The 13,186-nt window shown below is 43.5% G+C and overlaps 1 protein-coding gene across 1 annotated transcript in view; it reads left to right on the forward strand.

Annotated features, from left to right (window-relative positions):
• The window catches only part of LOC137367139 (PC3-like endoprotease variant B), a 650,040-nt gene extending 638,680 nt beyond the window's left edge, over nucleotides 1-11,360 (forward strand). Inside the window, exons 10-12 of the mRNA XM_068028579.1 lie at nucleotides 2,666-2,759; nucleotides 10,926-11,111; nucleotides 11,232-11,360. Coding sequence (XP_067884680.1) covers nucleotides 2,666-2,759; nucleotides 10,926-11,111; nucleotides 11,232-11,360 — 409 coding nt within the window. The remainder of the gene's footprint in view (nucleotides 1-2,665; nucleotides 2,760-10,925; nucleotides 11,112-11,231) is intronic.
• Nucleotides 11,361-13,186: the final 1,826 nt, after the last annotated feature.

A 13,186-nucleotide genomic window follows, 5' to 3' on the forward strand; every position in this document is an offset into this window, starting at 1 on the left:
TGGGGGGCAGTTGCCCAGCTCTGAGGAGGAGGAGGCAACCTCAAAGGGTGCACCGTCACATCATTCCCCCACACCCTCCACCAACGCAGATACTTTCACGTCGGTGGGTATCCATTTGTGCATAGATTCAGGGTCACAGCCTAATGAGCGCAGCACAGACACGCCAGAGCAGCTGACAGAGACTGTGACAGCTGAGGCCAGTGACACTCGGAGGACTGTCAGAGGTCAGTGTGATGCTGAGCCCCAGGCTGATGATGTGCCTCTGCAGTTGTTGGCAAGATGGCAAATTCTGGAGCTGCACTGTAAGGTAAGGAAGATCTGGTGGAGCTTCCAGAGGGTATACACACCCTGGCATGGACAGTGGAGGAATCCATCCAGGCCTTGAGTGCTGCCATGTTTCTGATCAGTACGTGCTTGGCTTCCTCCACTGAGAGATTGGCGACCTTCATGGAGAGCCAGATCGAGCAGACCACTCAGTGGATACCAGAGATGTGTGCAAACCTGCATGCAATCGTCACCTTCATTAGCTCTATACAACAGTGCACAAGGTGTGAGGGGGAACACCTCGCTGCACTTCTGGTTCACAGGTGAAGAGTTTAAAGTTTGAAGCCTCGCATTTCTTGTTCCATTTAATAAAGGTTTAATGCACAGCATTTCCTTCCATGTATTGTGGGCCTCTGGGACTTTTGGTATACCCTAGCTCCCTCGAGGGGCTAGATGCGAGGAACCATGCTGTGTCCGGTTGATGCTTCACACTTGCCACTGCAAGATGTGCAGCTGGGTGCAAGGTAATGGGCTGGTAAATGAAGGAGGTGACAACAGGGCTGCAGAAAGATGAGGCTTTATTGGTAAGGCTCTAACATGTTGTAAGGGTCATCTGAAATGTCTGTGTTTTATGTGTATCTCATTGCACCTTGCCTGTGGTCCCTGGGGTCACTTACCTTGGATCGTCTGGTCAGCAGCCTCCTCCACATCCTCAACATCGGAGGAGGCATTGTGAGCCACGATATCCTCATTGTTCAACATGTACTGAAGGGCTCCATTAGATTGATCAAGGCACCTGAATCACATCTTTAGGGGACGAATAGCCTGCTGAATGGTCGCTCGGGTTGACCCGTGGTAGTTGTTGTACCTTTCCTCTGCATTCATGTGTGAGTCCCTCACAGGCGTTAGCAGCCATGTCTTCAGTGGGTAGTCCTTGTTTGCCAATATTCATCCCCGATGGCCAGAAAAGCTGTGGCACCTGGGACTGCCGAGGTATGTATGCATTGTGGCTGCTTCCCCGGAATTGTGCACACACCTGAAGGATCCCTTTGCGGTGGTCGCATACCAGTTAAACATTGATAGAAAGGAAGCCTATCCTGTTGATGAAGGCCACGGGCTTTTCTGTGGGAGCCTTAGTGGCTACTTGCGTGCAGTCGATCACACTCTGCACCTGGGGGAATTCAGCGATGGCCCCAAACCCAATGGCTCTCTCAGCTTGACTGTCTGGATTGATGCGACAATGTACAAATTCGCTGGCTCTTTTGAACAGGGCATCAGTCACCTTGATGCACTGATGAGCCACAGACCAGGAGATGCCACACATACTACTGGATCCCTGGAAAGATCAGGAGGCATAGAAGCTCTGCGCCATGGCGACCTTCAGTGCCACTGGCATTGGGTGGCCACCACCTCCCATGGGGTTCACCTTGTCCTCCATCAGTGACGGCCCCCTGGAGAGGCATAGTTTTGACAATGCTGCCGCTCGGACATTTGAAGGTAGCTGAGCCTCTGATGGCAATCACTCCCTGGAGGGTATCCTCTTCTGCACACAGGCGGCTAGTCATGTGCCCTTCTGCACCTTTCTCCTGTGACCCCACGTGGAGGCCAACCCTCCTGTTGGCCCTGCTCTTCCACTGCCTGTGGCTGCATCTCCCTCTCTCTGCTCCTTCTTCTCCTCACTACTGAAGCCTGGTAGGTAAATTGGCCATTATAAATTGCCCCTAGTATAGGTAGGTGGTAGGGGAATATAGGGACAGGTTGAGATGTGGTAGGGATGTCGGGTTAGTGTAAGATTAGTATAAATGGGTGGTTGATGGTCGGCACAGACTCGGTGGGCCGAAGGGCCTGTTTCAGTGTTGTATCTCTAAATAAAATAACATTTTAAAAAATTGGCTTAATTACCTTCCCGCCACATTCAGGCACAATGTCCTCCCGCTATGCCAGCCTCCATTTGCGAAGTCTTCCGTTCCCATCTTCCACCCCCTCCCACCTACGAGCCTGCCCAAAGAGCCAGGAAAATTCAGCCCAATAAGTGTGAAGTGTTTATCAGTTACTGAGATAAGCTAATGAATTGCTACTTGCTACAGGCTTTGGGGGAAACGATCTCCATTAGCACATGAGCCACCGAGAAACCTGTTTTTTTGCACCTTATGAAAATGTACTTTACTTCATATGAAAAAACATTGGAAGTAAACCCTTTCTGTAGAAATTTTTCAAAAAATGCCAAAATGAAACAGAGGGATTGACATAATTGCAGGGACGATAAAAAAAAAGGACCTTCCTTCAACCCTTCCTGATATTCTTGTCTTCTAGAATTAATTGGATTATTTTCTTCTACTCTAAAGTATGAATTTAATTACTCTGATTGTCTTGTTCATTTCTACACACCTTATATCAACAGAATCATCCCAGCTGGAGATAGTGTGAAACTCAATCTGACTACAAGTGCCTGTGAGGGCACACCTAGAGCCATCAATACATTGGAGCATGTGCAGGTTGGGAAAATAAATTTATTTAACATTGCAGTGATGATCATTTTGTTTGTCCATAGATACCATAGATAAGTATTTATTAGCCGTTATTAGACTTGTGCAACAACAACATCCATACTTGTATTTATATAGCATCATTAATGTAATAAATCATCCTAAGACCAGGGTGTGATAAAACAAAATTTGACACCATGCCACATAAAGCAATAATAAGACAGATGATCAAAGGGTTGGTCCAAGAGGTAGGTTTTAAAGAGCGTGTTAAGGTAGGAAAGTGAGGTAGAGAGGCGGTGAGGTTTATGGAGGGACTTCCAGAGCTTTGGACCTAGATACCTAAAGACACAACAACACTAGTGGAGCCATTAAAATTGGGGATGCTCAAGAAGCTGGAATTAGATAAGTGCAGATATCTCAGAGAGTTGTGGGCTTGGAGGAGGTTACAGAGATGGGAAGGGGCAAGGCCATGGAGGGGTTTGAAAACAAAAATGAGAATTTTAAAATCAAGGCATTGGTTAATCGGGAGGCAATGTCGGTCAGTGAGCACAGGGGTTATGGGTGAATGGGTCTTGGTGCGAGTTAGAACATGAGGAACAGACTTTTTAAATGACTTCAAGTTTACAGAGTGTAGAAGGTGCGAGGCTGGCCAGGTGTATATTGCAATAGTCAAGTCTAGAGGCATGAATGAGGGTTCAGCAACAGATGAGCGGAGGCAGAGATGAAGTTAGGTGATGTTATGGAGGTGGAATTCGGCAGTGTTAGTGATGGCCCGGATATGTAATCGGAAGCTCATCTTGGGGTCAAATGTGACACCGAGGTTGTGAACAGACTGGCATAATCTCAGACAGTTGTCAGGAAGAGGGATGGCATTAGTAGCTAGGGAACGGAGTTTGGAACAGGGATCGAAGACAATAACTTTTGTTTTCCCAGTATTTAATTGGAGAAAATTTCTGCTCATCCAGTAGTGGAAGTTGGATAAGCAGTCTGATAATTTAGCAATAGTGGAGGAGTCAAGAGAGATGGTTGTGAGGTGGAGCTGGGTGTTGTCAGTGTACATTTGGAAACCTACGCGGTGTTTTTTGGACAATGTCATTGAGGGACAGCATGTAGATGAGAAATAGGAGGGGGCCAAGGATAGATCTTTGGGGGATACCAGAGGTAACAGTGCAAGAGCTGGAAGAGGAGCAATTGCAAGTGATACTCTGGCAACATTTAGATAGATAAGAATGGGACCAGGTGAATGTTGTCACATCCAGCTGGATGATAGTGGAGAGGTGTTGGAGAAGAATGGTGTGGTCAACCGTGGCAAAGGTTGCAGATAGGTTGAGGATGAGGAGGGAAAGTTTACCTGTGTCACAGTTACACACCATGCCGTTTGTGACTTTGATAAGAGCTGTTTTGGTACTGTGGCAGCAGCGGAAACCTGATTGGAGGGGTTCAAACATGGAGTTTGGGGGAAGATGGGCACGAATGTGGGAGGTGACAACACGTTCAAGAACTTTGGAGAGGAACAGGAGGTTGGAGATAGGGCAGTAGTTTGAAAGGACAGTGAGGTCAATGTTTTTTTTGAGAAGGGGGTGATGACAGCAGATTTAAAGGATAGAGGGGCAGCACCTGAAGAAAGGGCAACATTCACAATATCAACTAACATAGGGACCAGGAGGGGAGGTTGGGTGGTCAGCAGTTTAGTACAGCACGGAGCAGTCCTCACCTACAGATGAGAATGCTGCTAAATTGGAAGTAATTGTATGTAGCTGCTTGTGTTACATCTTGTATACTTAAACCTGAAATTTAACTTGGGTAGGCGGAATTAGGGTGAGTGGCAAGTCCACATGGCATCAGCAGTGTGCAGCCCATATGATTTTAACTCCCAGACCTCATTTCAAATTGATTGACAGGCTGCCTACCTGAACACACTGGGAAACGGACAAACCGCTGATTTTGTGGCGCTATTTCTGGCAGACTGCTTGAAGCCTCTTTAAAATGAGAATGTACCTCTTGAAGCAAGGTTAATTTCCTGATGCCAGGTTTCACCATTATACTGCTGGAAGTAGGACTATTGGGAGAATGATTCACATGGCTACTGTTTTCTAATGCCTGCCTGGAGATATTTGTCAAGGAAGTTAGGGTAAGGTAGAGGTATAATGTCCCCCAGCACGCACAGGAGATTACCCAGAGTGACTATCCAGCAGGTATGGACAACGATGGTTGAGAGGGTCAGTGTCAACTCGAAGACCTGGATACAGTGTAGGAAAAGGTTCAATGCCCTCACAAGAGCAGCAAATGTAAGTACAGCTCTGAATCTTTCTCACTGCTTCCCTCACCAGACAATGATTTGCAACCCTCCATCACATCCTTCAGCATACAATCACAAGAACACATTGCAATACCCATTGTTCTCATTCCCAACACACTTGCCTTTTACTTTTGCTCTCTTCACACAGCACTAACATCTCACATCGTAGCATGTGCACAGCCAGCAACTCCTCCCAGGACTCCTTCCTCCCTTTACACTACCCACTTGGCTTTACATTTATCATCTCCTCATCCTCATTCCATTTTGCTCTTTCTCCATCTCTCAGCAGATGCACTATATGCACAAGCCTGACACATGCTCACTTAGCTTTTCAACAGTCATTCACTAGTTTCCTTTCTACAGGAAATAAAGCCAGGGAGAGGAGCAAGACCAGGGGAGGCATAGCTCTCACCCAAAGAGAGCAGGAAGCCTTGGATATTATTGGCCTAGGAAAGGCCATGAGCATCGGGGAAGATGAAGCTGGCAGTTTATCTGAGCAGTGTGCCTGCATATTAAGTGTAAGCCTTCATTCATCTCAACAAATATTCAACAAGCTTCACAATTTCAAGCTGCAAACCCAAGACTGTCACTTGTTAATGTCCAACAGCTCTATGCCATCCTAATTATTGTCCCTTTTCTCTTTCCTCTAGATCCTTATCAGCACTTGGACCCTGCTGAAGAAGACATCTGGGGTTGGGGGATGGGGGTGCTGGCTACCCTCATAAGCATGCACTATCATTCATTCCATCCCTCTCAATCACAAATACATACATTGGCATTCCACATGGGTTAGACAGTGTGCTAGAGGGGTATGCATGTGGTGAAACACCCAGCACAAATGAACAGTGACAGGTACTGGTGGCAGGTACAGCCTGAGAGAGAGATGGTTGGAGGGTGAAGTTCTCTCCCAGGTTTGCTGAGCAGAACAGAGATGAGAATTTCAGGGGCCCAGCCATGAAAAGAAAACTACTTGCTTCCCACAAGTAGTTAGAGCAGGGATTGGAAGGCCTGCCATGGAGTTTTAGCAATATTGTTGAAAACATGGAGGAGTTCACTTTCAGCCTGTGTGGTGTCGTTTTGCACAACATCAGGACTCTGCACTCTGCACCTTGGAAAATGTAACTGCTTCCACGGACCTAGCAGCCAGGCTCTCCCAAAATGAGTCAATGTCACCCTTGTAACTTTGGGGGAAGCTCAAATGGTTGTCAAGGTGATGTCCTGGTTAGCCTTGGTGAACATGCTTAGTGCAGCTGTATACCTAACTTTGAGAGGTTGGGGAGATGTTGGCTGGAAGGAGGCAATGGCAAAGTTGAGAACTGTGGTGACTTCGCCAGCCACTGACAAAGCATGACATCCTAGTCCAGCAGGCAGCAGATTCTATGGCAAGAGGCTGCAGTGGTCTGCAATAGATGAAGAAGCTATTGGAGAAGCTCAGCCTACAGATCCACTACTCTCCAGATATGTCCAAGAAACTGACTCAGCCTGTACACGCCGTGTGCTGGGTATGGACTCATACAAGCAGTCCAACTCATCTACTGTCCTCTAATAGGCAAGGCTGCTGTTTGTGCAGGTTGCTGCTGCTTCTGCCTCTTTTCCTCTTCCTCCAACCATTCTTCCATCCCAATGAAACAGGAAATTATAATACTCATGATAAGCAGGTCGAGTGTACTGAGGGTAAGAAATGCAAAATGTATCAGCAAAAATTATCTGAAAGCTGTAAACGCTACTGATGATCCAAATAGCGCAAATGACCCACAGATTCTCTTAATACTGCTTCAATAACTTTGAGAGAGAAATCCAGCTAGGTTTTATTAGCTGGTTAGGCGCTTGGACGCATTTCCATGTTTTTGCATTAAAATCGCACCGGAGTCAGAATTCAGCCATAGGACCCTGATTAGCATGAATTCACAAGTCCTTCACCTGTTTCTGTTGGGCGCCTTGTCTGATTGAAAAAGCTGCACAGTTAAAATAGCGGCTGGTGGGAGCGAAGGGAAAGTTCTTTTCAGTGATTTAAAACATCTGCTCTCCACATTCGGGCAGGATTAAATCATCCCTTTATTTTTTTCATTCTTTAACTTTTCTCATTCTTTAATTAGTGACTGATTATCCTATGTGTATCAAATGCTAGTTTAAGATGCATAAATAGCAAGGAAATGACAATTATTCCCCAGTAAGAAGGCAAGAGGAATAGTAATCCTGGCCAATTCTCACACATTTCCTATCAACTGGTCTTCAAAGCAGCTTTATAAGAAGCTTGAGAGCAGGTTGCTTGCCCAATCTATCAAAGGTGGATTGATGCATAATGAAGGAGATTTGAAAAAAGAGAGAACTCTAAAAATACCAAAAGAAGCCACGTCTTCCCCAAAAAACTGATTTAAATGGTACTATTATTCACCAGAACTGCAATGCTCTTACAGCTGTACAGGAAATATAATTTGTTCTTTCCTAAACAATCTGTGTGCTCAGAAAAAAATTAATATTGCTTGGAATTGAGTTCTCATAGTAAGCAGAAGAATGAAAATTTGCTACTTTGTTCTTATTTTGTGGTTTGTATTAGGAGACGACCTTGCGCTACGTAGGATACCACTTAAATAGGAGATAACTGAGTACATTGGGTAAAGAGCAGTGTTATTTAAGCATTTATACACTAATCTCCCCAGTTGAAACTGATCCTACGCAGTAACATTTCAGTCCCTCTGCAATGCAATAATGCTTAAGAGAGGAAATTACATTCATGTTAGCTCTGCATTAATACAATGTTTACATTGCTTTTATACCCATTCAGTTAATAGTTGATCCGTTAGAATAGTTTTTGTTCTCTCGAAAAGATTTCAATTTAAACCCTCTGTACATCTTACGATAAGACATGCAAGCCAAATATTTAATTTTACGCTAGAAATTATAAAAGTAAAACATTGTTTATCACAAGAAAATATTACATATATTTAGAGCTTTGGTATTTCTTACTGTGTTGTCATAGCAACAAGCTGCACCCATGTCTTGCCGGTGGGTGACATATGCTTGCCCTAAATATAAAAAAAATACATTTATTTTGCCTGAAGTCTTGCACAGAAGCTGCCAGTCACACTGAGCGGCTTTTCAGTGCCAGTAGCCCACTCAGTAAAATCCACCCATCTAGCTGACTTTATTCATCTTTACTACCTTGCATTAATGGGAACCAGTACATAAATACTGTTGAAATTCAAGGAATAATGTTAGTCAAAATATTAATAAAATGTAACTTTAATGATTAAAATTAAAAATAAATGTTTGAACCAAGTGGTTAGTTCTTTGTATTTTTTTGAAATGTAGATCAGTGAACTTTTTATTTTTAAAAATACCTCACTGGTCATTTCATTAAGACATACATGAAGAAATGACGGGTGCACACTGGATATTACAATTAAATTACATTGTAATTTCTATAAGTTATTCGGCTGCAAAAATCTGTGGGCAACAATCCTGGTAATTATGCATAGATCATGCCTGCCAGGAACCTCCAGTGTATTTAGGGTCAGCGGGGGAGGGATTCTGCTATTTAAACATCCATGGCAGGCACCTGCACCACTAAGAGCTCCCCCCACTGTCAAACAGGCAATAGGTTTTCACATGCCCCTCAGTCTCCTTTTAATGGGGCTTATAATATTAATATTATTAAACTTATTAACTGCTTTTGAAGGTCTAGTCTGTATTATAGGCCTGGACCCCAAAGTGGGCCTGTTGATTCTGAAACCATTATTCGCCCTCCACTCAGCATATTGGTCTCCAAAGATGACCCAGTCTTCTGCAAGGCTCATGTCATGGCGATTCTGGCTTCATGCCTTCAATGCCATTTGCAAACTCCCAGTATTTATTTTTCCTGTGCTTCTAACTTCTTATGTTATATACTGACCCCTTTCCCTTGAGGAGCAGCAGGCAAACTACTTATAGGCCTCTGTGAGTGCTTCTCTTTAATCGGCTGCTTTGATTTTGGGTGACTGTGTCTCCCATTCTTTCTCTTCACTTATTAAGAAGTACCTGATCTTTGTTGTATGCTTCCCCTTTCCCCTCCCATTCCCCTCTCATCTCTCCTCCCACTGCAGTCACTGTTGAGATTACAAAGGCATTGCATGGAGAATCATGAGCCCAAACTCTCATTATACCAAATGAAAACAGAAAATGTTAGAAATGCTCAGCAGGTCTGGCAGCATCTGTGGAGAGAGAAACCGAGTTCTGATGAAAGGGCACAGACCTGAAACATTAACTTTGTTTTTATCTCCACAGATGCTGGCAGACCTGCTGAATATTTCCGGCATTTTCTGTTCTTATTTGAGATTTCCAGCATCTGCAGTATTTCGCTTTTGTATTCGTGGTCTCTAGATGCAGAAATCAACAAGCGCATGGGTAAGGCTTCCACTGCTATGTCCAGACTGGCCAAGAGAGTGTGGGAAAATGGCGCACTGACACGGAACACAAAAGTCCGAGTGTATCAGGCCTGTGTCCTCAGTACCTTGCTCTACGGCAGCGAGGCCTGGACAACGTATGCCAGCCAAGAGCGACGCCTCAATTCATTCCATCTTCGCTGCCTTCGGAGAATACTTGGCATCAGGTGGCAGGACTATATCTCCAACACAGAAGTCCTTGAAGCGGCCAACACCCCCAGCTTATACACACTACTGAGTCAGCGGCGCTTGAGATGGCTTGGCCATGTGAGCCGCATGGAAGATGGCAGGATCCCCAAAGACACATTGTACAGCGAGCTCGCCACTGGTATCAGACCCACCGGCCGTCCATGTCTCCGTTATAAAGACGTCTGCAAACGCGACATGAAATCGTGTGACATTGATCACAAGTCGTGGGAGTCAGTTGCCAGCATTCGCCAGAGCTGGCGGGCAGCCATAAAGACAGGGCTAAATTGTGGCGAGTCGAAGAGACTTAGTAGTTGGCAGGAAAAAAGACAGAGGCGCAAGGGGAGAGCCAACTGTGCAACAGCCCCAACAAACAAATTTCTCTGCAGCACCTGTGGAAGAGCCTGTCACTCCAGAATTGGCCTTTATAGCCACTCCAGGCGCTGCTTCACAAACCACTGACCACCTCCAGGCGCGTATCCATTGTCTCTCGAGATAAGGAGGCCCAAAAGAAAAAAGAAAATTCGTGGTTTATTATCCCAATTCGTGGCATGCCACATCAGTGCTCTTTCTGAAGGTATATGCATGGCTAATTGAAAAGTAGGATTTTACTCAATGATTTTGACCTTCTTGTATTAGAACCTGAACTTGTGCTGCCCTGCATGCCACATTAGAACATTGTAATTATAAAACAAAATGTTTTAGCAAAAAGGAACAGCAAGGTCTCAGATATTTTACGTGCTGGCAATCTTCAATGATGTTATCAGGATTCCATTGGGTAGTGTCTCAAATTATTACCATGAACACAGTGAATTGAAATAAAATTTAGGGAATGCACTGAATATTTTTTGTTCTGGCTGAAGGCAGCTTCTAATCTAAAAACTGCTATCGTGTCATATTTTGTAATGCACTGCAGAAATACTGTTGCATCTTTTTCATCATTGAACATCTTTGTCCTTTTTATGCCTGACAACCTAAGCTTATTAAACACAATAACAGACGGCAAAAGCAAGTATTAAAATGTGTGAGAGTGTCCGTGGTAGTTCAAATCCAAATTTTGAACACTTGACGTTCATAATACTTGATCAATTTTCAATAAAATGTTTCTAGATTTCAGTGATGATAGACTGCCACTGTAAGAGTTAAAGGCTAATGGCCAGAGGGCAAACAATAGTGGAATTACCCATAAACTCATTTTACTCAAAGCTTTAGGGACACACAATCCATTTGACATTATTGAATGAATGCTTCTATCTAATCTTCTGCCAGGCTGTTGTTAGCATCACCAGCGTCTGCAGGGGTGACCTCAGTGTTGACCTGATCTCTCCCTTTGGAACACAGTCACGGCTTCTGGGGATGCGGAGGTTTGATGTGTCTAGAGCCGGCTTGAGTAAATGGACCTTTATGTCAGTGCATTCATGGGGGGAGAATCCACAAGGCACCTGGACACTGAAGGTAAGATTATTACAATAATCAGTTAAAATCAGTGAATAGTATGTTGGATTTCTTTTTCTCATTTAGGTAACATTCCTTTCTAGATTTTTTAAAAATGTTTAAAGCAATTAAAATCTTCAGCAATACCACCTCTTGATAATGAAAACAATCTATTTAGGTGTTGAAAGGCTATATTTCAGCATTGTTTTAATCAAGGGAAAATCTGACAAGAACATGCAACACCACTCCATTTATTCTTTGACACAATAACTTTCAAAAATTAACATTTTTTATCCTGGGGAAGAATATGTCGCTGCATTTATATTTGCCTGACTGCAATGAGACTGCATATAAGTCTAGAAATTACTATAGGCAACATAAGTTGATTAGCACTTTACATGTTTGTATGACATCCCATCTGTCTGCTATTTTAGTGGAACATTAAACTTTAAACATGTTCATCTCCTAATATCACCAACAGTATGTTTCTAGGCTATAATTGTGAAGTAATAGTAATACATGGGCACCATGATGAGGTATGGCTGGATACATACACTGTCAATCTGAAACTAGGGGCTTAAGTCTAACCAAAGGAAGCTATGAAGGTATGCGGGGCAAATTGGCCATGGTGGATTGGGAAACCACATTAAAAGGTATGACAGTAGACAGGTAATGGTTAACATTTAAAGAACTAATACATAGTTTACAACAAAATTACATTCCTTGGTGGGTATTTGTGCATTAAAGGAAAGTGTGCCAACCATGGCTAACAAAAGAAATCAAGGATTGTATTAGAGCAAAGGAAGAGGCGTATAAAGTTACCAAAAAGAAAATGGTAAGCCTGAGGATTGGGAGCATTTCAGAATTCTGCAAAGGAGGATGAAGAAAAGGCTTAAAAAAGGGCAAATAAAATATGAGAGTAATCTAGCGAGAAACATAAAAATGGACTTTTAAAGCTTCTATAGGTACGTAAAAGGAAAAGATTAGCAAAAACAAATGTGGGTCCATTACAAGCAGAATCAGCAGAATTTATAATGGGGAATAGGGAATGACAGAGAAACTAAACAAATACTTTGTGTCTGTCTTCAAAGAGGAAAATACTAAAAACATCCGAGAAATAGGGCGGCACAGTGGCACAGTGGTTAGCACTGCAGCCTCACAGCTCCAGCGACCAGGGTTCAATTCTGGGTACTGCCTGTGTGGAGTTTGCAAGTTCTCCCTGTGTCTGCGTGGGTTTCCTCCGGGTGCTCCGGTTTCCTCCCACATGCCAAAGACTTGCAGGTTGATAGGTTAATTGGCCATTATAAATTGCCCCTAGTATAGGTAGGTGGTAGGGAAATATAGGGACAGGTGGGGATGTGGTAGGAATATGGGATTAGTGTAGGATTAGTATAAATGGGTGGTTGATGGTCGGCACAGACTCGGTGGGCCGAAGGGCCTGTTTCAGTGCTGTATCTCTAAACTAAACTAAACTAAATAATCGAGAATCAAGGGACTAGTGTAAAAGAGGAACTGGAAGATATTAATATTCGTTAAAAAAAAAGTACTAGAGAAATTAATGGGACTTAAAGTAGATAAATCCCCTGGACTTGATGATCTACATACCAGAGTGTTGAAAGAAGTGGCTGTAGAGATAGATGCATTGGTGGTCATCTTTCAAAATTCTATAGACTCTGGAATGGTTCCTGCAGACTGGAAGGTAGCAAACATAACCCCACTATTTAAGAAAGGAGGGAGAGAGAAAATGGGGAACGACAGCCTTGTTAGTCTAACATCAGCTGTAGGGAAAATGCAAGAATCCATAATAAAGGATGTGATAACAGGGCACTTAGAAAATAATGGTAGGAATTGGGCAGAGTCAACATGGATTCATGAAAAGGAAATCGTGTTTAACAAACCTGTTAGAGTTTTTTGAAGATATAACTAGCAGAATAGGTAAGGCAGACTGGTGGATGACGTATATTTAGATTTTCAGAAATATTTTGATAAGGTGCCACACAAGAGGTTAGTAAACAAAATTGGAGCACAAGGGATTGTAGGGAATATACTGGCATAGATTGAGAACTGGTTAATGGACAGAAAACAGAGAGTAGGAA

This window comes from Heterodontus francisci, chromosome 3 (genome assembly GCF_036365525.1).
Source record: "Heterodontus francisci isolate sHetFra1 chromosome 3, sHetFra1.hap1, whole genome shotgun sequence".
NCBI classification, from domain to species: Eukaryota; Metazoa; Chordata; class Chondrichthyes; order Heterodontiformes; family Heterodontidae; genus Heterodontus; species Heterodontus francisci.